Source organism: Clinocottus analis, unplaced genomic scaffold (genome assembly GCF_023055335.1).
Source record: "Clinocottus analis isolate CAN_PGR_092001 unplaced genomic scaffold, fCliAna1.0.p SCAF_11, whole genome shotgun sequence".
In the NCBI taxonomy this organism is placed as follows: domain Eukaryota; kingdom Metazoa; phylum Chordata; class Actinopteri; order Perciformes; family Cottidae; genus Clinocottus; species Clinocottus analis.
The window spans coordinates 19,814,696-19,841,781 of record NW_027175832.1 but is presented as its reverse complement, the minus strand read 5'-3'; the positions used below and the strand labels follow the sequence as shown (position 1 = coordinate 19,841,781).

Sequence of the window (27,086 nt, the reverse complement as noted above, 5' to 3'; positions counted from 1 at the left end):
AACACTGGGACCCCGACTGAGCTAAAACAAGCCTCCTTCAGCAAATATTGGTCTTGGGGCTAATTAGTTCTGATATTTTTTAAAACAACGCGTCTGGATCCAACAAGACGTGCGAATGACTTTAATTAGTGCTATCACAACGCTGGACCGGCCTTGTTTTTCTTTAGGCTGAGCTCTGAAAGTGTTGACACACACACACACACACACACACACACACACACACTGTCCTGTCTGTGGGGCCCAGTGGTGCGTCGCATTAATTTGCCGGCCCAGCATGCCTTGAGTGAAACATTGGCACCAGCGTTTAGACAAACAGCCCCTCCCCCTCCCTTTAGAGCAAGACGACCCCCCGCTGTGAGCTAACAAGCCCACATTAACCTCGCTTACCACACACACACACACACACACACACACACACACACACACACACACACACACACACTCCCCTCCATCCCTCTGCATTCTGTCACACACAAGCATGCACAGACAACATCATGTTTCTTCCCTCAGAGAAGACAAGAAGTCAAAATGAGGAGTAACTTTTTTGGACGATAACGTACACTGTAAAAAAAAAATTAAAAAGAGTGTAAAAGTATTTTTTTTATTGCTTCTCGCTTCTGTTTTAATTCTGTTTTAAGAGAATAAACCTCCAGATGAACACAAAGCAGGAAACAAAGGAACTTTAAACTCTTTTAAACACAAGTCAGAGATGTTTTTACACTGTAAAAGTTTAAATTTAACGTTAATTTTAGATGTGAGCGTCACCATTCTGCATTCAACACGAGGAAACACAATGCATGCTGGTATCCAGAGTCCATGTGTTGCATGTTGCAGTAGATTTAAATGCTCTTGTCTCGTCGTGCTCGTGGGTTAAGAACACATGACAAATAGAAACTCAACCTTTAAATGCTCAAATGTCACTTTGCACGCAGCTTTAGAAAACAATCCTCTCACTTTGGAGCTCAAGTTGCAAGAAAATTATTATTATGAATGGCTTGATACCTTTTCCATATGCACAGAGACATATTTAAATAAATATGACCTCCAGTTGTTCTCAAAGCATCCAGATAAAGAAGGAAACAGCAGTCAGGACGCAGCGCATTCCTTCTTGTAATTTACATCATGATGCTGTGATGCATTCAGGGACATCCTGTAACTGCCAAACTAATAAGTGCTCGGGGTCGACTTCTTGTTAGTTTACTCTGCGCTTGTCTGTATGCTAATTACATTTCTCCCTCATGTTCCTATTGTGTGATAACTCCCCGTCTCTTTGTCTGTAGAGGCCACTGCGCATGCGCATGACAGAGACACAGAGTGATTATAACCCTTCCTCCAGGGTGAACATTTTAAACAAACACCTAATAGAAGGAGCGCTTGATTGACTTGTTGTCCCCCCCACCTCTTCACCCCCACTCCTCTCCTGCTGTCCCCGCCCACGCTGGGGAGGGAGGGGGCGTGTCCTCGTTCCTCCGGTATAAAACCCAGCGCACCCACCAGCGGCAGAGCACGCAAACACACGCACCGTGCAGCGCAGACACACAAAGAGAGGAGAGAGGAGACAGTGTGTGGATAAGGAGAGCGCTTGTTTTCGGATGCCACAGCCCGTCACACGCCATCTCCCGCGGGTCTCGAGCACCATGACTCCCGCAGCATCCCTGGATTAAAGCGCACGCGCAGCCGACTTGCTCACAGCAAGTTCGCTGGGACTTTTATTTTAATTTTTTGACGTGTGAAGGCGCACGGTGGGACTCCCTCCTCCTCCTCCTCCTCCTCCTGCGCGATGGAGAGGAGCGTCCCGGGCTGCTGGTGCGCGCTGCTCGTCCTCGCCCTCGGCGCGGGCTGCATGGCGGCCAAAGAGCTCCAGTGCCAGGAGATCTCCGTGCCTCTGTGCCGGGGCATCGGCTACAACTACACCTACATGCCCAACCAGTTCAACCACGACACGCAGGACGAGGCCGGCCTGGAGGTGCACCAGTTCTGGCCGCTGGTGGAGATCAAGTGCTCCCCGGACCTGCGCTTCTTCCTCTGCAGCATGTACACGCCGATCTGCCTGGAGGACTACAAGAAGCCGCTGCCGCCGTGCCGGGACGTGTGCGAGCGGGCCAAGGCGGGCTGCGCGCCGCTCATGCGGCAGTACGGCTTCCCGTGGCCGGACCGGATGCGGTGCGACCTGCTGCCCGAGCAGGGCAACCAGGACACGCTGTGCATGGACTACAACCGGAGCCAGACCACCACGGCGTCCCCCGTGGTGGCGAAGCCCACCAACCGGCCGCTGAAGCCGTACAACCCGCGGAAGAAGAGCGGCTACGGCGGCCGCGGCGTCCCGGGGAAGCACAAGCCGGTGGCCGCGGCGTCCCCGCCGTGCGAGCCGGGCTGCTTCTGCCGCGCGCCCATGGTGCCGCTGAGCGGCGACGCGCACCCGCTGCTGCGCGACCGCGTCCAGACGGGCCAGATCCTCAACTGCGCGGTGCCGTGCCACAGCCCGTACTTCACCGCGGAGGAGCGCACCTTCACCGCCTTCTGGATCGGGCTGTGGTCCGTGCTGTGCTTCGTGTCCACCTTCGCCACCGTGGCCACGTTCCTCATCGACATGGAGCGCTTCAAGTACCCGGAGCGGCCCATCATCTTCCTCTCCGCCTGCTACATGTTCGTGTCCGTGGGCTACATCGTCCGGCTGATCGCCGGGCACGAGGAGGTGGCGTGCAGCGGCGGCGGCGCGGCGGAGCACATCCACTACGAGACCACGGGTCCCGCGCTCTGCACCATCGTGTTCCTGCTCATCTACTTCTTCGGCATGGCCAGCTCCATCTGGTGGGTCATCCTGTCGCTCACGTGGTTCCTCGCCGCCGGCATGAAGTGGGGCAACGAGGCCATCGCCAGTTACGCGCAGTACTTCCACCTGGCCGCGTGGCTCATCCCCAGCATGAAGTCCATCGCGGTGCTGGCGCTGAGCTCCGTGGACGGGGACCCGGTGTCCGGCATCTGCTACGTGGGGAACCAGAACTTGGATAACCTGCGCGGGTTCGTGCTGGCCCCGCTGGTCATCTACCTGTTCGTGGGCACCATGTTCCTGCTGGCGGGCTTCGTGTCCCTGTTCCGGATCCGGAGCGTGATCAAACAGGGCGGCACCAAGACCGACAAGCTGGAGCGGCTGATGATCCGGATCGGCGTGTTCACGGTGCTGTACACCGTGCCGGCCACCGTCATCGTGGCGTGCTACTTCTACGAGCAGCACAACCGGCAGACGTGGGAGATTACGCACAACTGCGCGTGCGCCGCGGACCCGGCGGGCCGCCAGCGGCCGGACTACGCCGTGTTCATGCTCAAGTACTTCATGTGCCTGCTGGTGGGCATCACGTCGGGGGCGTGGATCTGGTCCGGCAAGACGCTGGACTCCTGGAGGACGTTCTGCACGCGCTGCTGCTGGGGCAGCAAAGCCTCCGCGGGCTCCATGTACAGTGACGTCAGCACGGGGCTGACCTGGAGGTCCGGCACGGCCAGCTCCGTGTCCTGCCCCAAGCAGATGCCCCTGTCCCGGGTGTGACCGCGGGGAGGAGGCCTCTTATGTCACGTGACACTTAAAGACTCTTTTGTTTTTAAAAGCAGCGCTTCTGGGGGACAAAAGTGGCGCAAAGATGTTTTTTTTATTTTGGTAAATTATTCAAATCCAGCTACACTGCCAGCTGACATGCAACTTTTGGTCACGAGCACTAATGTGAACTGTTTGTTTTTAAACAAGTGTGTCCGCGCGCGCTTCATTCTGAGTTTGGACTTGCCTTACCCACGTGACGTCTTGAATAGAGGGAGGAGGGTGTGTGTGTGTGTGTGTGAAACACTAATTGTGTCTCGGTTGTCCGTCAGCGTGTTGTAATTAGCACATTAATGAACATTAATGAGCCTAATGGCTCCTCGTTAGATAATGAGGCCGTCAGCAGGAACAATGTTCCTCTGCAGGAGAATGAAGCTTATCTCACTGCGTGAACGCAGCTGGAGAGATGCGGCCGATAGTGACGCTGCTGAGGAGCCTCTCCTCGCTCCTTTCCTCTCTCCTATGTCCTCTCTCCTGTCGATAGTGACGCGGAGCTGAGGATCCTCTCCTCTGTCCTTTCTCTTCTGTCTTGTCTCCTGTGTCCTTTTTATTCTCTCCTATGTCATCTCTCTTCTCTCTCTCCTTTTCTCTCTTCTCTATCTGTCATTCCTCCTCTCTCCTATGTCATCTTTCCTGTCTCCTCTGTCCTCTCTCTTGTCAATAGTTACATGGTGTTGAGGCTCCTCTCCTTTCTCCTCTGTCCTTTGTCTTCTCTCATATGTCCTCTCTCCTTTCCTCTCTACTTTCTCTGCTCTTTCCTCTCCTCTCTCCTTCTCTCTCTCCTGGCTGTAAAGAACCGCAGTGTCTTACCCATCAGAGCCACAAAGACTCTCTGAGGTCATTATGGGATTGTTTTGTATTTTTTTATTTGTTTTGTCTGCAGATGAATTTACAGGTCCATAATTATTAATCGATGCCTTAATACTGTCTCATACGGGTTGCATCAGCGCGTAAAGTGTATTTATATAATTATTGGTGTACATATATTGTACATTTTGTATATGAAAATTTACGAGATTGTAAATATGTATAATTTCCACTTTGATAGAAAAATCTATTTTGAGAATAAAACAAAACTTTTATTGAAACTTTCTGGTCGTTTTTCTGGTCTGAGACTTTAGTTTGGACACATGTGAGATATTAATAGAAGAAGAAGAAGAAGAAGAAGAAGAAGAAGAAGAAGAAGAAGAAGAAGAAGAAGAAGAAGAAGAAGGTCCTGCTGAGTCTATCTTCATCTTTCTGTGCGTAATGGCGCGTTATGACATCCACAGGTTATTTGACGCTTTACTAAACGTTGCCTTTGGGGCCGCCTGGGAAATGACAGCTTTGTCAAACCTCCCGGCTGTTGGAGCTCAGCGGGGGGTCTGCTCAGTGGATGCATGCGACTTAACATGTCAATGCGTGCCCTATTTCATGATTTAATGACTTTAAATCGCTCGTCAGGACGCTGCAGTGTGTGGTCCGCTCATCTTCCCGCTGTCATCACTTCAACTTAACAGGTCCGTGCGTAACGGCCACGTGACGTCAGTTGGAGAAAACGCTGCATTCTTCCAATGTGTCAGACTGAGAGTAACACAATGTGTCAGACTGAGAGTAACACAATGTGTCAGACTGAGAGTAACACAATGTGTCAGACTGAGTAACACAATGTGTCAGGACCGAGAGTAACACAATGTGTCAGACTGAGAGTAACACAATGTGTCAGACTGAGTAACACAATGTGTCAGACTGAGAGTAACACAATGTGTCAGATTGAGTAACACAATGTGTCAGACTGAGAGTAACACAATGTGTCAGACTGAGAGTAACACAATGTGTCAGACTGAGAGTAACACAATGTGTCAGACTGAGTAACACAATGTGTCAGACTGAGAGTAACACAATGTGTCAGACTGAGAGTAACACAATGTGTCAGACTGAGAGTAACACAATGTGTCAGACTGAGAGTAACACAATGTGTCAGGACTGAGAGTAACACAATGTGTCAGGACCGAGAGTAACACAATGTGTCAGACTGAGAGTAACACAATGTGTCAGACTGAGTAACACAATGTGTCAGACTGAGAGTAACACAATGTGTCAGATTGAGTAACACAATGTGTCAGACTGAGAGTAACACAATGTGTCAGACTGAGAGTAACACAATGTGTCAGACTGAGAGTAACACAATGTGTCAGACTGAGAGTAACACAATGTGTCAGACTGAGTAACATGTCATGACCGACGCACACACCGTGTGGCGGTGAGAGCTGGGTGACGCGGGGCTGTGCCGCCACCTGGTGGTCAAAAGACAACACAACACGCAGCGCGCATGCGTTACGGATCCATTAACTCATCAACTCATCACGCGTCATCACGCGTCCAACACGTTGGTTTAAAGTTACATTAAATCAACACAATAAATAATCAGATCCAACCAATCAGAGTGAAACACGTCATTGATAATATATTTGAGATTAAACCAATTAATCTGAATTATTTTATGCTCTAAAGCCAAATAATACAATTTATTAAATAGACCAGCTACATCCAGAAGTGTGTGTGTTTGTATGTGTTTGTGTAAATGTGTGTGTGTGTGTGTGTAAATGTGTAGGTGTGTGTGTGTGAACGTGTGTGTATGTTCTTGGCGCTTTAAGTGTGGTAAAGTTCATCAAGAGTGAGGTTAACTCTGTCGAAATATATATAGACGTGTATATGTATATATATATATATATATATATATATATATATATATATATATATATATATATATATATATATATATATATATATATACACACACACTAGTATATCTAGTAGTACATATATGTGTGTATATGGGTGTTTAAAAAAATACCTCAAAGACTCATCTTGCGTGACGAGGCATGCGGGTTGACGGGCGTAGAGGTCAAAGGTCATGTTTGTCATTTCTGGCATTCTCTGAGGCAGAAAGACAGAAAGAGAAAGAGAGAGAGAGAGAGAGAGAGAGAGAGAGAGAGAGAGAGAGAGAGAGAGAGAAAGAGAGAAATAAAGTGTGGCTCTTGAAGGGTCGTTCTTAAACCGGAGGAAACGACCCACAGGGAGCAAGAAAAGGCCAAAAACAAACAAACAACTCTATTGATTTTTGGGGGAAGTGTTGGATCTTCTCATCTTACGGACCAGCAGAAACGGAGCGTATGCAATCTTAACGCGCTCCTCTGAGGGTCGATGCTCACGTAAAGGCAGTGAAGATCATTTAAACGTGTTCACACACACACACACACACACACACACACACACACACACACACACACACCCGTCAGGTGGACGGGATCAATACTGCTGGTGCCTCTGACAGGTCCTCTGATGTGCTGTTGTGCTCAATGTGGAGATTTTCCTCCGACTTCTCAATCTGCTCCGTCAGTCAGCCGTGAGATCGCAGCGTGATTTATATATATATATAATATATATTTATATAATGAGGCCATGACGCTGTCCTGAAGGTGAACTGAACCGTGAAGACAAACATCCTAAATGCAGCAAATGTCACGCTAAATGTGTCCGTGATCGTAAATCCTTCTTTGTGCGTCGTACAGATCGAGCTGTCGGGACGTTGTTAGCACGCCGAGCTAACGCTGGACGACGGCGGCGGAGGGGAGGGTTGGAGGTACTCGTGTCATCCGAGCCGGGGTTGTTCCCGAGTCAAGAGGTCAGAGGTCAGAGGTCGGGTCAGTGTGTCAGTCATCCAGACGACAGCTGATGCGCTTCTGCCTCCTCAAGGTCAAGGCCGGAGCTTTCAGGGCTGAATCCTCTCCGTGTGCAGGATGAATCCGATCAATACACTCGTAGTATCTTTAATTAAACCAAATAACATCAGTAAGCATGCATAAAAAAACACCAACTACATATTGATTTTTTCTCCAAACTTTAAACTGATTTGCAGATTGAGACATTTTTAATCTGTTGTCTGAATGTTTAATTGTCTATTTCCCCATAAACCAAACTTTAACAATCCATTCTGCCTGTTAAGTTACTTCTACGTCCTTTGAGGCCTTTACATTCCAGTAAGAGTCACTTAAACCGAGGGGAGGGCCGTTAAAAGTAGCCTGCGACCTCTTGACCTCTCCTGACACGTTACACAACTAGCTCGGATAGCTTCAAAGTTACGCTAATTGACATTTTGACCACGCAGAAGCTGAAAATGTACAATTTCACTTCAAATAACCTTCAGCTGCTCTGGCGAATAGCAAACCGTCGCCTCTCTAGGTGTCTCTCAATAACAATATATTCTTCTTTAGTTTGCTAAAACCGGATATTTAGCCTGCTAGCTTAATGTTGCTGAGATAGCAAAAAAACCCCAACAGGTTTGCTGGATGTAGCTCATTTTGTTGAAGGTCCACTACACCCACGCTCTCCTGTCTTGACAGTCGCTGCTCTCAGACTGTCGGCCCGAGCTCGCCCGGTCCCGCTCCGGCCTTCTGGCGCCCGTGGTGGGCGTCGGCGTCCTGGGGCCCGGCGCTCCGTCGGGCCGCCGGCCCAGCGGAGGCCTCAGGTGGCTGTGGAGGACGAAGTGGGTTGGTGCCGGGGCGCGAGCGGGCGTGGGCGGCCGGTACGTCTCCGCCACCTCGGCGTATTTGCTTTCGTCCTTCACCTTCGCGCGAAGAGCGTCGCCGTTCGGCACGACGGCGCCGTGCTCGGCCGTGGTCGCGGTGGCGGTCGTGGTCGTGGTGAGCATGCTGCTCTGCTCCCCTTTGCTCATCTCCTCCATCAGCATCTCCCGCCTCCTCCTCTGCCTCCTCCTCCAGCTCACCGAGGCCTTCGCGGTGCTCGCCAGGTCCGCCAGGCTCAGCAGCACGGACAGCGAGGCCACGGCCAGCATGAAGTTGAGCATCACCGTCTTCTCCGTGGGCCTGGAGACGTAGCACTCCACGCCGGACGCGCAGGGCGCCTCGTAGCAGAGGAAGCGCTTGGGGACGGACAGACCGAAGAGGAAGAACTGGCCAGCGCCGAAGGCCGCCTCCAGGAGGACGCGCAGGAGGACGACCAGGAAGTAGGCGCAGTGGAAGCTCGGCGCTCCCTGCGGGCGCTCGGGGAGCTCCCTGGAGGAGCCGGAGTGGTAGAAACCGGCGACCTTGTGCACGACGTAGGCGGCGAACAGCGCGTGGGGGAGGCAGAGGAGGACGAGGTGCACGAGCCAGAGGCGCAGCACGGACACGGGCGCCGCCGCGTCGAAGCACACGTTGGAGCAGCCGGTCTGCAGCGTGTTGCAGACGAAGCGCTCGTGCTCGTCGCCGAAGAGCGAGAAGCCGGCCAGCAGCAGGACGAGCAGGCGGAGGCCGAGCATCAGCACCCACCAGGTTTTACCTGCAGGAGAGGAGGAGGAGGAGGAGGAAGATGAAGAGAGACTAAGTGAGGAGAAGGAAGACACTGTGGAGTTGTGAACATGCACTTCCACCGCTGCGTGTCTTTACTTTACGTCTCAGCGAGCACAGATTTGAGTTTCAAAGCTTGAGATTCAGGATATTTCTGGGATTATGTCCAGTGTTTTACTTTGAGGGGTTTAAGAGTTAACTTTTGGGTTTAGGGTTGAGATTAGGATTAGATTCAGGTCAGATAATGACTCTGAAACGCTGTTTAAAGATCAGAATATTGTTAAACTATTGAAATAAGTAAAAGGGTATACAATCAAAATGTATGAAACTCAACTAAATTATGAATAAAGTATGTTTTTTTAAAAATACAACATAAAAAGCTGATTTAAAATATCAAGATCACGACAAAAGTGACAAATTTCACTGTACAAAGAGGGAAATGACATCAGAAGAGCAGCATTTAGTCAGAATACATTGATGTGAATGCATTATTCACTGCACTGTTAATTCATATATTATAAATATAGAATATTTCCAGGATTTTACAAGATTTAACTGTTATTATTTCACATCAAATTACAGTATAACGCAGTAATTCCACAGCCGCACGCTGCTAAATCATAAGCAATAACTTTAAAAATTAAACTTCTTCTGAACACAATGCAACAGGTACGTCCAGTAATTCCCTGTAAATATATGACATAATATTGCAATGAAGCTAAGTGGCTAGCGCTTTACATTCACTGTTTATTTCTATGTACCTTGAACATCCGAATGCTAACGCACGCTAACAATGCTAACACACTTCAGAGGAGCCGCGGCGTACCCATGAAGGAGACATTGTGGCTCATCGTGACGAAGAGGAGATCTCCGGCTCCCATCGCTCCCATCGAGCGCCCGAGACCCTGAGCCCGTGTGAGGGGGAAACCAGCGGGACGCTCCAGAGAAACGCTCCCGAGCCGCCGACCCTCAAGCGCCCGCCGCTGTCACCTCAAATGTTTCCTCAGCGCCGCCTCCCCTCAAGCGGAGGAAGCTATTCTTACCGGGGCCGCCATGAAAAGCATTGCTGGGATGTCGAGGCACCTGACTGGATGCTGACAATCACACACACACAGACACAGACACACACACACACACACACACACACACAGGAGAGCGCGTAATAATAGAATCGTAAGTCGAGTCCGTCTCTGATCAGCGTTCAGGGAATCGTCTTTATAGTGGATCAAAATCTGCAATTTGCAGAAAAATGCATCCATAAATAATAAATTTCGACTCTTTATGTATCGAACAAAGTTTGTTTCAGACAAACGAGAGAAAACAACACGACAGCTCGTCAGCAGCAATTAAATGAACAATGTGAGAACTAAATCATCAATGGTTCAGCAGTGAATTACACAATAAACTTGTCAATTTATTGTGTGTTGAACATAATAATTTGGGTTTTTTAAAAGCCGCCTTTGTGCCTCATTTTTTATTCTTTTAACACACTTTTGAGGTTTTTCGGGGCCTCCGTCTCGACTGGTTCCTCCACAGATCGACAGGCCTCATGTGTTGGTTTGAGTAGTAAAACATGTTGTGTTCGTACACAATGCAACACAATCTTTCTTTGTGTTGTTGTTGTTGCCATCAGGTGAAAGTCGTGCTGCACAATTCAATCTAAATTATAGTTAATTCACATTTTAGCCACCAACACGTCATGTCCTACAGACGACACAACGTCTTTGTTTAGGTGCACAAATATCATCATCATCGTTTTATATGTTTTTGGAGTAATTATGTCAAAATGATCATCACCATTTTATTGCAAAACCAACATAATAAGTCAATTTAATCACAGTTACATCGTTTTTTAAGTAGAAATCTCAACTCCAATAGAGAATTTGGGTGAAGTGACTGTTATTTGAACTGTTTTAATGTTTCCTTGACTGTTCTGATGCTTTTAAAGGTTTCACGTGCCTTTACATTCAGTGTAATGTGCTCAGGTGTCCACTAGGTGTCAGCGGTGAGGCGGGAGAGTTTCCTCTACTCAAAGCTGCTAAAATTTGAATTGTCCCGTAAAAAATGAGGTTTTATAAACTGCTATAAACACCTCGACAGAGTCACGTTGAGATCCGAGTAAAAGTCCGATGAGCACTGAACCAGAACCTTCTGGTTTGATCCGTTATTTCATGTTACGGCTGGAAAACAAAGTGGTAGTAATTGCGCTTTCTTTTGTCGCAAAAAAAGTACACAAATATGGAGGAGCATCGCGAGCAGTCAGAAGATCAAACGGACTACCTGAGTATGGAAGAGATCCGCTAGAAAATACTGTAAACCTTGAAGTATAAATACCTCTAAAGAGGAGAAAACCCGCCAACACTTCAGGAAATGTGTAAGCGGTAGAAAAAAAACACTAAAGTTTCTAAAAAATCCTGCGGGTGCGTCGATACGTCGAGAGGTTCTCCGTCCTGCCGAGTCTTTCTAGATTCATAAAAACACCCGACTCTCTGTCATGAGGCACTGTGGAGGCGTCTGAGAGGGGGAGGAGTCAGAAACCCCGCCAAAATAAGGGTCTCGCCTCCAGTTCCAAGGTGTGACGGCCATGAAGCTTATCTCTTGTTCCAGTCGCTCTGAAACCAGAAGAGGATCCACGTCTCCGGGGATCCAGAACGGGGCACAGAACCATGATTTGTCTGTTTTCACTAGTGTGTGTGTGTGTGTGTGTGTTTCTCATCCAGGCAAAGCCTCTAGCGGCGGCTACGACAAGATGGCGGGAGCCCATCTGATGCCGCACAGGTTGTCCGTGCTGGCCGAGCGCTTCTTCGCCGCTCTGCGTGCGTCCTTGTACTTGTCATCACACAGCCTGGAAATAGCCTGAAGAGAAGATTTTTTGTATTATTATGAATTCTACTTTCAGTATGCACGTGTATTTGTCCTATTATTGTATTTAAACTCTTTAAAAAGGAACTAAATAAAAACATTCAGAGCATTCATACGGCAGCGAACGACTGTTCTGCTTTGTTGCCGTTGTTAGCGCTGTTAGCTAGCTCAACCGTCGCCATGTTGAGAGCCGTAAGGAGACAATCCTCCATCATAGAGAAGCTCGGAAAATCTGTTGTTGCTGTTTTTGATTTTTTAGTTTATTGTTCTAAAGTGAGAAATAATAAAAGCAAAAAAAAATATTTGCTCGATGTATTTATTTCTGCTTTAGACAAAATCTGTGTCAAAAATATTAATAAATAATATTTATTAATTTAAAAAAGAAAAAAAAGCATAGATTTTACACAGTGAGAGTTAAAATAATAAGTTGTATTTATAATAATGTATTCATGTCTGATTTAGACATCTGTGTCAAAAATATTAATAAATAATAATTTTATTAATTAATGTTAATGTAATTAATATAAATAAATAAAATAAATAAAATAAATAAAATAAATAAAATAAATAAAATAAATACAATAAATAAAATAAATAAAATAAATAAAATAAATAAATAAAATCCTGTGTCAGGAAAGTGTTGCTTTCGACTAGAGTGTCTTTTTCAATACAACCACTGGGGGGCGCCAAAGTGCGAGCTCTCTAAACACAACTGGTCATCTCCACAGGAAGAGGAAGCTCACCTCCAGCTTGTGGGCCTTGTCCCGGCTGAGCGGCTCCAGGGGGAAGCTCAGGCTGTTGGCCTCGGAGAGCGAGCGCAGGTCAAAGTAATACTTGGCGTAGACGCTGGACGGCACGTTGATGTTGAACTGCAGCAGCTCCAGAAACTGACGCTCCAACTCGTTCCTGTGCAGAGAGGAAGGAGTGAGTTTCGCCGGCCGACCGAACCGCCGGACGCGCCTCCACGTTGCACTCACATGTCCTCCACCGTGATGTCCTTCAGGATCTGGCAGTAGTCCACGTTCCAGACCGCCTGGTCGTCCCAGACCTTGGAGGCCAGCAAGATGGCGCCCAGGACGATCCTCTTCCAGTTCCCCGGGCCGATGGCGATCTCCGCGTAGGTCAGCAGCCTCTCCAGGTAGATCTGAGCCACAGCACGGGAAGCAGAGGGTTAGGATCCGGGAGGAGGGTGGAGGAGGAGGACGGAGGTTAAAAAGCATCTCACCAGCGTGACGATGGCGCACTCGGCCGTGAGCTGAGCCGAGCTGAACAGCGTCCGGACGAACCGGTAGATCTGCTTCTGCTCGGGGTCGCGCTGGTCGTAGTCCAGAGGCACCTCCGATTTCTGGTGGAGGAGACGGAGACACGACACATGAAGAAGAGAGGAAGACTAAATATGCACAAGTTAAAAGTAAAGTCAATGCATATAAAAAGCTAAATAATGCAGATATTTGCACATGATGGAGTCTTACTGAAAGAGGATGAGTCTTCTCATCAAATATCTCCTGCAGCGTTCCTCCTTCTGTCTCCCTGGCAGGAGAGAGAAGGAAAGTGTGTTTAAATAACAAATCTTTACACGAGACTTCATGTAAAGATGTTGAATTAATTAAACTGTAGTCGCAAAAATGTAGATTAACAAGTGAGATCATGTCACTCATAAGTACATGTGATTTAAAAGCTTTTAATCGCAACATAATTCTACGTACCTTTTATTAAATGACATTTTTCGGTGGTGCAGTCAAGACTAGCGAAGGAGTAGTGTAGGATTTAAGGGGCTTTATTGGCAGGAATGTCATGTTTTTATTAGTCCGCCATGTTTCTAGAGGAGCCTCAGAGGGACAAATTGAGCTCTAGCTCTAGAGAGAGCTTTTTGTTACCTTAAAGGCCACCGTAGTTCTCCAAAACGCTTGGAAAAGGATGACGATTCTGCCGCTAAATGCCACTAAACTTCTTTAAAAAAATACACGATAAATATGCTGCGCTCATGCTATCATGACATCATCAGTTCGCACCACAAAATAAAAGAGACAGGAAGAAAATATGAGCAGAATATTCTCTTTTTTTGGAGAAAAATAATGTGTGAGAACCCACCTGTTCTTTATGTGGTAGTAAATCGCCAGCGACACACTGTGAAGAGCACAAAACAACAACAATAATGCATTTGTTGACCTGTTGATGTGTTGAAATATGACACGAGCGCAGAGAATAAATATGATATCTTCTCATTTCTTTTGTTTGTTTTTACCATTTGATGGTGTTTTTGAGGTTGGGCTGGCTGACCGTGTTCTCGTCTAAGAAGATGGTGGAGCAGGAGTTGTACTTCCTCCTCGACGCTCCGTGCTACACACACACACACACACACACACACACACACACACACACACACACACACACACACACACACACACACACACACACACACACACACACACACAGTGACTGTTATTCAATCAATTTTGGTAAATTTCAGGTTGAACAAAACGCGGAAGAGAAATCCCTTACATTATTGACGAAGAGGCTTTTTCTTTTATCTCGCACTGCAGACAGAAAGAAACACGGGTTTGTTGGTGAATTGCAAAGAGACAAACGCACAAAACCCAGCAACCAGCGAGCAACACACACGGCAACCAGTAACACAAGCTGTTGAAACCAGTGAGCGACACACAGCAGCGTTTATTGCAACACAAGAAGAAGAGAAGCTGTTGACACAGTAGATAGAAAGGAGGAAAGCTGCAGCAGAGGAGCAGTGCGGTGTTGCGCCACTAGAGGGAGACAAAGCACCACCAGCGCGACTCACCACTCCTGCAAGGCACCTCTGAAAGAAGAGAACCAACAACCTCATTCCATCTGACAGAGAGGAGCGGCTCGTGAACTCAACTTTTTTATAGGTAAACCGGTCGCGACCCGCGTAATAAAAAGGGAAGCGACTCACCGTCGTACTGGGACTTGCTGAGGAAGATGGTGCTGGGCCGCGGGAGGTTTGAGGGATTGTGCTCCAGGTTCAACTCTGGAGAGAAGACACACAACGCACACGTGTCACTCAGTAAAATGGCGACAATGATCAGGAGACACACAGCACAATGTCATCAGTACTGTGGCTGTGAGCACAATCTCAGACTCAGTCTTCTCTTGTATGTGACATAAAATAATGAAAAAAACATTTAAAATGTATTGACAGGGTTACAATACTTCCTCGTTAAGATTATTGTTCCATATGTTTCCCTTCGGAGGGATGAATGCTTATTTTTTGTAGCCGTTATTCTCTTTTTCACAGCCAGCACAACTTAAAAAATTGTATCTATGGAAGCCCATTTCCTCTGTCAAGCTAAAAAATATTATAGAAAGTCTAAATTATGAGACAGAAAGTCTAAATTATGAGATATAAAGTCTAAATTATGAGATATAAAGTCTAAATTATGAGATATAAAGTCTAAATTAGGCCCAAGTCGCACTCTTATACTACAGGTAGAATCCCATGAGGATGTAGGAGGTTTGACCAGAAGAGACCAAGATCATCACCAGATGATTTAAGCAAGAAAGGTGATGATGTGTAAATGTGATGTATGTGGAAGTGGGGGAGAGTTGAGGCAATAGATAGAGTGTGTGTGTGTGTGTGTGTGTTTAATATTAGCCACGAGCCTTCAGGTGAGGCACCTCTGAAGACTCTTAAAGCCTCTTGACGAACCTGCTGGTGCTGAAGTGTAGCAGGAGGCCTTTCCCAAACATATGTGTGTGTCTGCACTCCACTGAACAAAAAGAAGAGCACTCTGGTGGATTGTCGGTCTGCTAATGACTCTTTGTGTCACGCTACACAAACTCATTTGGGACCCAAATGCCATGTTAGCCTCTGGCAGGCCGCTCACACCACCGGGATGAACGGCCTGAGCTCGGATTAGACTTGTGACATCTTACGCAATAGTAATCAGGGGGTGGGGGGGTTCGACACGTTCTCATATGAGATTAAACGGGAGCTGATGTTCCGAGTGTGTGTGTGTGATCCAAACCGACCGAACAATAAAGCATCCTGGTCCAATGTCGCACGTTGAACTGCATGCTGGGAGGAGTTTTCACGTGCACCAGCGAATGATTGGTGTGTCAAATAGAGCAAATCTGCTCGTGTGTGTCGGGAGTTTTTGCAGCAACGTTCTGCTTTTGAGTGTTTTCTTTCCGCTTGTTTTCAACAGCAGCACCCACGGGGGCTTCAGCACCCTCTGAACGCATAAAACCCGCCCGCGGGAGCGAAAAGCTTGTTTTCTTTAAACAGTCGGCAACAGTACGCCGTTTTTTCTGAGCCAGAAGCTGTAAAGAATATGAACGCCTGTATCGTCAGATATTCCTCTTTCCCACAGTCTTTGAACACATCGTGTCAGAAACAACCAAACCGAAGCAAAACATTGTGATATTCCATCAAAAACATTTTATTCTGCATGTCTGCATTTAAAAATACCCCCAATAAACATTTTGCTTAACCAGATACTGGGGAATATATATATATATATATATATATATATATATATATATATATATATATATATATATATATATATATATATATATATATATATATATATATATATATATATATATATATATTCTGTGCTCCATTTTCTGGGTACATAGATTCCAGTGCTTTTTTTTACATTTTTGTGAAAGAAATTATCAAAGAAATTTAACTTATTTTCCATGATTTATGACATGCTAACTATGTCTACGGCCATGATGTTGTAGACTCAGATATTTCAGTGGCAAACAAGACCAGAGGGAGTAAAATGTGACACAAATGCACAAAAGCGACACATATTTTCTATCCGTTAAACCAAAAGCACAATGGAGGTCCAGGTCTCCCCTGGAGAGACTTGCCAAACCCTTCTGTTACCTCCGTATGCAGATCCAGGCCGACCGAGTGGAATTCCCAGAATGCACGGCAGCTGGTGTCGAGTGCTGATATGTGATATTCGGCACCTCCAGTGCACTTTAATGAAGACTCGCGGTCGGCATCTGCACGAGTGAAACGGGAGAAGCTGGCCGGCCTCGCCGCTCGTACATAATGAAGCAACAACAAGGCGCTGCATGCGCCAAACGGGCCGATCCATAACTGCACGACAGCGTTTCTAATTCATCAAATGTCCTCGAAAAGCCTTTTAATGAGCGTTAGAGTTAGCAGTTTGTGTTCTGTGTCTCGCTCAAAGGGCCTCAAAGGTTCAAGCGCCCAACAAGACAATATCTGTCATTTTAAACTTTAATAGTGTCAAATTAAAAAGATTCTTTGCATACGGGCCGATCTATGATTGAGTGGTTGCCTCCACGCGGCTCTCAACATGGCGATGCATGAGTCAGCGGCTAGAAGCCAACAGCGCGGACAGAGCTAACAGCGCTAACAGCACTTAGCGTCCAGACAAGACGTGAACAAACCACGAAGAGGGAGAGTCACTTCATCATCGGCTCAGGACGCCGTCACCTCCACTGTCTTTACATGTTTAGAACCAACACTTTTCACTAAATCTGCTTCTTTTAGCTAATTGTTCAGTTTATTCGTTGTTTGTTGTTGTGGCAAAATGGCAGAGAAGCAAAGTAAACAGCTAGCGGGAAAATAGAAATTGACCTTTTAGCAGCTAAAAGACAAATATTTGTCGGATTAGATGTGTTTAAGAAAGCTTATTAGCCATAAAATATATTTCTTGCTCTTGTGTCTTGTGTTAAACTTCTTTGTTAGCTAGTTAGCCCATGTGTCTTCAATGCTAGCTTAAGTTTCTGGGTAAAAAAGCAATTTTACAGTCATCTTTCTGCAATTGAACCTTTAGTTACGCTTCTTTTTTTTGTGGTCTGGTAATTCATCTGGGATTATTTCCGCCTCAGAAGCAGCTCTGCCTCTGAAAGCCGCTCGAGTTGAATCCACAATGCGCTCCGATATGAACCAGACGCCAATGTTATTGTTGGAGTCTGTGAATGGGCTTGAACCCTCGGCACGAACATGTTCACTGTGCAGCCATGCTCAATAATCTATGTCGGTTTCCTTTTACAGAGACGTTTGGATCCCTTTGGAGGGCGCTACACTCGAGCGTGTGTCATGAGTATGTTGAATAACTCCTGATACGTTATCATGTCACCCGTCAAACAACGAGAGGATGTTACCTTAGCTCCCTTATACTGTTTCAACACACACACACACACACACACACACACACACACACACTGATCCTAACGGACCCAGCTTCTACAAACACAACTGAACTGCACACACACACACGGTCCTCTCATGCCGGGGCGAGGAAGAGAAAGCACTGATCACATCTACACTTCTTCTTTTACGCGACCATTTTCAAACGAGAAGCAACACGTGTCAATTCACCACACGTTACACGCAAACAGCCTTTTCAAAATAAAATGATGTCTTCACAGGAAACTAATCAGTAAAGTTTAAGCAACAAAACTACTTGGTGAGGTTCAGGAGTATATCGTAAAATATTTAAGTTAGGTTTACTTAAACTACTTGTTTAGATTCAGGAGTATATTGTGAAATATATAAGTTAGGTTTACTTAAACTACTTGGTTTGGTTTAGGAATACATCATGAAATAATAAAGTTAAGTTTAAGCAACAAAACTACTTAGTTAAGTCTAGAAATAGATGATCTTTTGGGTCAAAATAACTTTGTAAGATCTGTTACAGAAGTACGCAAGTAACGTGACAATAAACAATTGTTGACTTCTCGTTTCACAGTTTGTGTACTGATCTTCTGGCGGCTGGACGAGGTCACAGGACCAGGTTTGATGACTCACACCTTTTCTTTTGTCTTTAATGTAGTCAGAAATGACCCTCTGTTGTCATGTAGTCTTTACTGATGTAAATCAGATTGTCTTTTGAGTGTTTTCTGCCTTCGACAGCTCAAAGCCAAAGAGCCTTTGTGAAGCGATGATCAGTGAGACGAGGTGCTCTCGGTTTGGACCGGGAGAGCAAATTATTCTCATTAATAGTCAATAAATCAATGGAGGCGCCTCTCCTGTGGATATCCTGACCCTGAAAGGAATAATCCCACAACAACGAAGGAGGAGTCTCTTTTCTGATTGATCTTTTTCTTTTTCCAGCTCAAACTTTGAGTCCAGAGCGTTTCATGGTCGTCTGGCTGTGGTGACACACGTGGCCGCTGCGATGGGGCTGGATGTGGCTTCTACAGGGGAAATAATTCAATACCATTGTGCCACTTCAGCAAAATGCTTGTTGTATTACTTTAATCGCCCACGGGCTGAACATTCAAACCAAACACTGCTGGAAACGGCATTGTGGTTCGCTTTGTTTGGGTCTTTGAAGTTAATTCGAGGCTATTATTGACTATTTCAGGAAAACAAGTTATTTATCAGGAGGAGGAGACTCCTCTTTATGTATTTTGTTGCTCTGGAAAGTGCTTTTTGACACACACACACACACACACACACTGCTCGTACTGTATCCACATGACCAAAACGTGTTTGATGTGCCGGCTCTGAGCAGATGAGGAGCAGCTGATTCAAAAAAGAAAGGAAGGAAAGTGGGGGTGGGGCACTGCAGCATGAACAAGACACTGAAGGAAAACACACTCAGATTTCACTACATGTTTGCTCATGGAAATCTGGTTTAAAGTCATGAAAAATCATAGAAATTTGGTTTAAAGTCATGAAAAATCATAGAAATTTGGTTTAAAGTCATGAAAAATCATAGAAATTTGGTTTAAAGTCATGAAAAATCATAGAAATTGGGCTACAAATCATAGAAATTTGGTTAAAAGTCATGGAAATTTGGTTGAAAGTCATGGAAATCCTTTGGTGAAAATGTATATGAACCCTGGTTTATGTACATTTTAAGCGTGACGATGACGTCGGCCTGTCATGGCAACACGCTTCATCCGTGTTGCTTTTAGCACGATGTGAATTCATTTAATCTCGGACGATGGCACCTCCTCCTGCCTGTATGTTTCACCCCTTATTCCTCATATTAATTCATAATGCGAGGAATAAAGGGGGCGAGAGAAGCTGCCATTGTGTGAGGTTTCTATCGAGGTCAGAGTGCCTTCTGATTAGAATAAGGTGGAATAATGTTAAAAGAGTACGAGAAAACCAGACAGCGGGAACACAAAGGACGGGTAAACAAGGAGCAATCAGTTTTTGCCGCTCTTGATCTATTATGCAGAGATGAAAGATGAGCTGTGTCGAAGACGTCACACTGTAACGTCACGAGTTCATCCACCCAACAAAGAAGGGAATGAACTACAGTTCAGACATGAGATGTCATCCATTTGGAGCTCTGCACGTTGTAGAAAAGCGTAACAAACACATATAACTTTCAAGTTGGACGTCTACCGACTGTGAGGAACCGACTTGTGCTCCTGGAAGCACCTGAAGAGGAGGATCAGCTGATGCATGATGCATGAAGCATGAGGCATGAGGCTTCACAGAGGCAGCAGTCATCAGTCAGAGACACACAGCGGGCTTTGTTAGAGGAGGTCATGTGACGGCTCCCTGGCTCTTCCTCTCCATCCATCGTCTACCAGGTTGCGTTGGCGTCTCTCCATTAAACAGCAATGTATATTTTTGTCATATTGTTGTGTAGAGAGGAGACAGTTTAAATGTGTAATTGTCCAACAGAGTCTTGTATAAAAGTATTTTATAGTCTATTAACACACAGAGCCTGAATCCTACATTTAAAAAATACTGAAAAAGTCCTTTTCCTTGACTTTAGGTTTAAGCAACAAAACCTTTTGGTTAAGTTTAGGACAAACTACACACAGCTAGGTTCGGACAACAAAAGAAACTTTAGGTTTCAGCAACAACATGCGTATTCAGGTTGAGGAAACCCGTCACAAACGTTAAGTTCAGGCAACAAAACAAACACCAGTCTCTGGTTTGAGTCCAGTGTGTGTTGGACTCATCCACCTCCAGGTGTTGGGTTTGTGCAAAAAAAACACAAATTAGAATCCTACTTGACTTTACAATCGTTTTCTTTTTGTTCCAAACAACAATTCAAGTCAACAAAAACCCACAAATTGCATTTTGTGACTATTTCCTGAGCTGCTGTGACGATACTGGACCAATTCCTCTTAAATAATTATGACCAACGTTAGATTCATGACAACAAAGGACTCACTCGGCTCAGCTCCTCGGCTTAAAGATTCATCCACAGTTTTTAACCCTTATTCTGTCATTTTAAGTTAGATTGATTCACTTAAACTGATTATTAAAGGACAAAGAAACCCTCTCACTGCATGACATCAGCCAAACATTGAACCATTTAAATTAGTGTGTCTTTGACCTAAAAGACCGTCAGCTGGATATCAGATTGAGTCCATAAATACACTGAAGTTTCAGTGAAAACTAAACCTTTTATAACTTTGTGAATCCCTGAGACTGAGCTTCAATAGAGAGCGTTTACATTATTAACACACTGCATTAATATTGCAACCGCATTAGTCTTATATTTAGAGAGCTTGTGAACAAGATGTGAGCAAGTACAAATACAAAAAAAGGCTTATCTTTAAGATCAAAGGATGAAAACACGTCTCTTTCTAAAATAGCCGCACCTCTCATGACAATATGAGTCACGCAAACCAGCAAAAAAACAACTTAATTCCCCCAAAAAGCTCTCTGTAGCATGGCGGCCGCGGGCCAGAGAGCTGCTGATGCTGATGCAGCGCGGAGATTATCTCTTCTTAAAAAACAGAGGGTTCCTCTGGGAGGTCGTTCTGGGACTCGACGGTGATGTCATAGTCCAAACTGAGAGAGAGAGACGCAGCCGTCTGCTGCGAAGGCGTAGCATGAAGCTACGATAGCAACGCATAGCGCCGTTCAACCCGCTGAGGTCATGGAGGGACACCAATGGATCCGTTGTTCAGCTCCAGGGAGGACAGGAGGTCAAATTCTACAATCTTTCAAGGTTTCACTTGACTTTGATTCGTGACACTTTGTCCAAACCATAAATGATAATTCCTCCACTAAGCAGCTTGAAAGACTCTCGTACGGCTCCGTCCTCGGGCGAGCTTTTGCGCCTGATGATTATTCTGAGCAAATTATCTCAAACTGAACAAATTCGTCAGGGAGGAAATGTGAGAGCTCTGGAGAATAAAGATGGCGACACGTCTGGATGAGACCTTGAAAGTTTTCCTCCTAATAAAAGGAACAACTCCATGAAAGCTCGTCTCTTTAATCGACCGTGAAGCATCGAGCAACAAAGACGTGGAAACAAGCTGCTGGGACGCTACGAAGATAGCTAGTTTGTTTTAATGAGCTTTCATGCTAAAGCTAATTCAAATTGAAGATTATTGTTTCTTCTCTTTTTTTGCACACAGCTATGACTGCATCCACGTGATGAACAACACAAACAATTGTGTCACAATCCTCAAAAAAATACAACAAAAATAAGAAGATGGACACAAAAAGAGCAGAGAAACGAACCAATCCACTGTTGGGGTTCATGTCACACACAACGCACCTCAACACACCTCAACACACAACCTTTTTACGTTAATTCTTTGGCAACCCAACGCGTCCCCAGTGGCGTCCCCTCTCCGCTCTGACAGGCTCACAGCTGCTCGCCGGGCTTTTCTTTTGGAGGGGTGTGTGTGGGTGGGGGACTCTTTCTGGTGGTGCCATCCGTAATGAAGCCCCCTAATCTCCATCGTACGCTCTGTGAACTCACAATGGAGCCGACGCATCAGACACGCCTGCTCGCCGGCGCCCGAGACAGACGGGCCTCTCAGCACGAGGCCTTCAGCCCCGCGACAGGAAGCGCCGGCCCGGCCGCCAATCATCCGTCTCCGAGGGGCTTCTTGGAGAGCATCTGGCACACATCCCATTAAAGTAATGATGCAAGACGGCGGACTCGTCAACGACACCGCGGGCCATAAACGTCATAACAATAATAGTTTCATAAGCACCGGCCATCATGCAGATAATAGCGATCGCGGACGGCATGCTGCATGTCGGTGGCACGCACTGCTCGAGTTCACAAGAGGAAATGACATCACTCATCAATAAAACACAGGCCCCGCCCCCCCGCCAGGTAAAGGGATTGTTTTTTGTGACAACGCTTTCATCTTTTTCTTCCAATAAAGTACAAAAAAAAACCAATCCAGACGCAACTTTCTATGCTGAGATCACTTCCTGCCAGAGGAGCCAGATTTAGTTTCTAACACCCGACAAACTGCAAGAGAAGGCCGGCGGTCACACACACTTTTATGTAGATTCAACGCTGTTCAGAGGTTTTAAAGGCCGGGTTTGAACCCCTCGAAGGAAAGAGTGTTTAAAAGTGTTCACATCAGTTCTCATAAAGACGTCAGCGAGGTGCAACACGCAGAAGGATAAAATGCAGAAGGATAAAATGCTCCGTGTACAGTTTCTGAGAATATGTAATAGTTGGCTGTTGGCTGGATATAAGCAGCCATTTAGCAGCCACTCTCCAGTGTGAATGGGTGGATTGTAATGCATATTAGCATGTGTCAATGGGAGTGTGTGTGTGTGTGTTTGTGTGTGTGGGGGGGGCTGCATTTTCTTTCATGCTCAGGCTGGAAACAAAGAGCGGCACAAAGGAGTCCGCCCGCACCAACGGGACGCTGCACATGCGAGTGAGAGTGCACACATGACTCTTCCTCCGGGTGCCTGGCCGTGCCGGTGGCTCGATATCGCGGAGAGATGATGAGCGTGAACGGAGGCGGAGGCGGCCATTCCTTCGGGATGTGAGATAGAAATGATAGAGATGACTGTAAGAGGTCAAGAGGGATCGCCCGAGATTTGAAGATGAATGAGCTCTTATTTTGAAGGGCCTGTTAGACATACTACTTTCTGGCCGTATGGAGTGTCACAGAAGTTTAGTATGCTGATATATTTCATTAATATTCACATTTAACAGAGGATTTGGTAGTCAACGTTGAGTTAAAGGGCTTTTTTTTATTATTGGTTAAATTACACGGTATTTTCTCCCCACAATCACCATATTATATATGACTTGCAGTCAGTGATGTCACCGCCCATTGTTTTACTGTGTTGACATTAATAAAAAAACATATTTCACTATATTGAACTGTTAAATCGCATTTTTAAAATGGTACATTCAAAAAACACGTTTATTCTAAAGCAGCTCATCAATAAACAAACTTTTTTTGAGTATAAAATAATGTTTTCAATGTGTTGAAACACTAATAGATACTGACAGAAAATGCAAATATTATACATGTATATGTATTCTAAGTGTTTTTAATATAGAGACAGTGGCAATTGCCTCCACTTAGGGGCATTGCATGTAACCCAAAAAATATATATTTAAGAAAATATATGTGCATTAAAAAAAGTGCATTTAAAAAAATATGTGCATCAAAAAATATGCACATAAAAAATCTTTCGAAGAATATATATTTTTTATGCATGTTTTTTTTAAAATCTAAGAATGAATGACGTATTTCAAGTGGTCTTCAAGTTAGGAAGGGAAGTGTAAAACATAAATAATAATAACATTGACTATAACCCGTATCCCTCTGTGTCCCTCCCGTCCCGTGACCGTGAACTCGTCGTTACCGTCCACGTTCTCGCGGTCGCTGATGTGCTGCAGGTTCCATCCGGGCTCCGCGCGGCTCCGCTCGGGCTCCTGCTGGTACGACTCCAGCCGGGAGTGCGCGCTCCTGCTGCGGGCTTTGGGGCTGGCGGGCACGCAGCAAGAGGTCGCGCCGCCCATCGCGCTCTGCTCCCCGCGGGCGCGCGGACTCGATCACGACCCTCTTGCGGTGGGAGGAAAAAAAAAAGAGAGGAGCTGGAGGAAAAGAAGAAGAAAAAACTCTCCGACGAGCGAGTCACCAAGGACCGGCGGGGCGCGCGGGGGCGCCCATGGGTGCCCGGGGGACAGCGGCGGCAGGTCAGCCCGTTACGACCCTCCTGTGCTGGAAGTGACACATCCCCCCCCTCTTCTCTCTCTCTCTCTCTCTCTCTCTCTCTCTCTCTCTCTCTCTCTCTCTCTCTCTCTCTCTCTCCGTTGGACACCAACCCACTGAACTGCCGGTGTTCACGATTAACTATTTTTTGAATTTACTGGTTTATGTTCGCGTGCGGGAGGCAGATGTGTTGTGGGCGTGGCCTCTCGGGACCCGTGTTGACTAACTAGGAAATACACATTTCGATAGCGTAGCCTCTCTGTCACGGTCTTTTAGTATATCTCCGTAAAGACTATGAACGGAACAGTTTACAGTGACATGCCCTACCTGTTCCTCGGGCTGTGCGCTCACAAGAGTGAACGCGGAAAAGAGTGAACGAAAAAGTAGGTGACTCCGTTGATGCCTGTTCAAAATGTGTTGTCACAAGTTAATCTGGGCCGAGCAGAGTTTCCCACAGCTGACAGTAGCGATAGATCTGGGTGGAAACACGTTTTCACGGTCCACTTACACACTTTATGAAGACTACACTGGTCTCATATCGACTCGACGTCTGTTAAAGATGTATGACTTAAATATCAGACTGACAACAAGATCGGTTTATCTGTTTGTTATTGACGTTAGTAGCATTTTGAGCAGGCATCAACAGGGACACCTACTTACGTCCCGAGAGGCCACGCCCACAACACATCTGCCTCACGCACGCGAACGTAAACCAGTTAATTCAAAAACCAGTTAATCGTGAACACCGGTTCAAGTGGTGACACGACAGAGATGAGCAGATCAGAGGAAGATGATACAAAAATATATATTTATTTATTAGTGTTTTGTCTCCTATTATGATCGATTATTGTTGGGCAACACTGTTTATTCATTTTTTGCTATGAAATAAGTCATTTAAACTCCTTAAAATAATAAAGTGTCTATATTTAAGGTTGAGGTTATGATTTGGGTCAACGTTTTGTAGAGTTAATTAATCTTGCAAAAAGGTGTGTATGTCTATTTGTGTGAGTTTCTGTGAAGGTGAAGTTAATCGTTCAGTGGATGAACTCAAAGAAGACATCAAGTTGGCAAATGTAAAGATATCAAATCATTTCCAGGATTATTTGGCTTTTATCTGATGTCTGAGGGTCTGAAGCTGAACAGCGCCGCCTGCTGGCCAGCGCGTGGTGTTGCATCTGCACGGAGCTGTTTGAGGTCCAGTGTGTTGGATTTAAGGGGATTTATTGTCCTAAAGGGATTATAATACGCATTCAGGACGTTTTGTGTGTTGTTTGTTGGCTTAGCTGAGTGTTTAGTTTCTTACATTTCAGGAAGATAAATATAAAAAAGACATAGAAGACAATTAAAGACGACGGCTGACAACCTATACTTTGTTAAAGAATCTCCCCTTTGGCAAAACATAACTGTCGTTGCTCTTCAGACACGTCCTCGTCATGGTTGCCGTCAATAACGAGAAAACAAAATTTAAAAAAATATACGTTTTTTAAACTTAAAATGAAACATTCTGTTCGGTCACACATTTGAAGGCGGTCGAGGAAACTCACATTTTTTAAGTTGAAGCAACTAAACATTGCACAGTGGTTTGTTGGGCTCGGGGTTGCAGTAGCGCGCGTCGGTCAGCAGAGGGAGTCATCCACCTCTTCCTCCTCCTCTTCCTCTCAGCAGCAGGTAAAGTCTCCAGGTGGAAATTTCCACTGCGGCCACACGGACTGAAGGGCCACGAAGAAGTCTGAGAGCGAAGACGAGTAAATATCCACGAGACACTGAACAGATATTCATATTAAATAAACTAATACTTGTCATGCGTTGGGAGTGTTGTTGTAATATTTGTTAGAAGTAAATGAAACACATGAAGCACATGAAACACTCGGTGGAGCGTCACAAAGAAGACAAACACAAGGAGAGTTCAGTGGAAACGCTTCAAGAACGAGAGAAGAAGAAATGTTTCTGTTCACAGAGCAGCTCAAGGTTTCTGAACAAGGCTTTCAGCTGTGTGTGTGTGTGTGTGTGTGTGTGTGTGTGTGTGTGTGTGTGTGTGAGAGAGAGAGAGAGAGATAGATTGTTATATTGTGTTTGTATGTTTGTGTGTGTTTGTGTGTAAGGGAGAGAGAGAAAGATAAAGAGTGTGTATGTGTGTGTGAGAGATAGATTGTGTTTGTGAGTGTGTGTGTGTGTGTGTGTGTGTGTGTGTGTGTGTGTGTGTGTGTGTGTGTTTCTGCCTCAAGATAAAGACAGAAGTTTGCATATATGAATGTGCAAGAGAAACGTGTGAATATGAGGCTGAAAAGAAACATATATATTTATATAAATGTTATAAATTATGGATATAATATAGATCTTTTTTTTTATCCACATCAAATCTTTTCGAGGTCGGCGTTGCGTCGTCAGAGGTTGCTATGGAAACTATCTTTAACGTTCTT

At 45.6% G+C, this 27,086-nt stretch overlaps 3 protein-coding genes across 4 annotated transcripts; 1 reads left to right on the top strand and 2 right to left on the bottom strand.

The window, feature by feature from the left end:
- The first annotated feature begins 1,535 nt into the window (after window positions 1-1,535).
- On the top strand, window positions 1,536-4,677 carry LOC137782267 (frizzled-8-like). The gene has a single exon (XM_068571480.1). The coding sequence runs from the start codon at window positions 1,781-1,783 to the stop codon at window positions 3,542-3,544; it is 1,764 nt and encodes a 587-aa protein (XP_068427581.1). The 5' UTR covers window positions 1,536-1,780; the 3' UTR covers window positions 3,545-4,677.
- Window positions 4,678-7,983: 3,306 nt separating this feature from the next.
- LOC137782226 (gap junction delta-4 protein-like) lies at window positions 7,984-9,800 on the bottom strand. Its single transcript, XM_068571424.1, is given in 3 exon segments — window positions 7,984-8,037; window positions 8,040-8,911; window positions 9,746-9,800. Coding segments are annotated over 3 exon segments (981 nt in total).
- A 581-nt stretch (window positions 9,801-10,381) lies between these two features.
- On the bottom strand, window positions 10,382-25,006 carry LOC137782332 (cyclin-Y-like). Of its 2 annotated transcripts, XM_068571571.1 has the most exons (11): window positions 24,317-25,006; window positions 14,714-14,788; window positions 14,579-14,596; window positions 14,284-14,318; window positions 14,027-14,121; window positions 13,873-13,908; window positions 13,254-13,311; window positions 13,007-13,126; window positions 12,759-12,925; window positions 12,525-12,687; window positions 10,382-11,775 (listed from the first exon to the last, which is right to left on the bottom strand). In XM_068571571.1, the coding sequence occupies exons 1-11, from the start codon at window positions 24,471-24,473 to the stop codon at window positions 11,659-11,661; spliced, it is 1,041 nt and encodes a 346-aa protein (XP_068427672.1). In that variant the 5' UTR covers window positions 24,474-25,006; the 3' UTR covers window positions 10,382-11,658. The 2 variants fall into 2 exon arrangements, with proteins under 2 accessions (XP_068427672.1, XP_068427673.1); XM_068571572.1 differs by lacking the exon at window positions 14,579-14,596.
- Between the last annotated feature and the right edge of the window lie 2,080 nt (window positions 25,007-27,086).

What these genes read in the sequence shown, in the direction of transcription:
- LOC137782267 (XM_068571480.1), top strand. Translation starts at nt 1,781, where the DNA reads ATGGAGAGGAGCGTCCCGGGCTGCTGGTGCGCGCTGCTCGTCCTCGCC.
- LOC137782332 (XM_068571571.1), bottom strand. Translation starts at nt 24,473, where the DNA reads ATGGGCGGCGCGACCTCTTGCTGCGTGCCCGCCAGCCCCAAAGCCCGC. An exon ending in AAAGCCTCTTCGTCAATAAT is followed by an intron (nt 14,122 to 14,283) that starts GTAAGGGATTTC and finishes GTGTGTGTGTAG; the next exon opens with CACGGAGCGTCGAGGAGGAA. An exon ending in AGTGCGCCATCGTCACGCTG is followed by an intron (nt 12,926 to 13,006) that starts GTGAGATGCTTT and finishes GCTGTGGCTCAG; the next exon opens with ATCTACCTGGAGAGGCTGCT.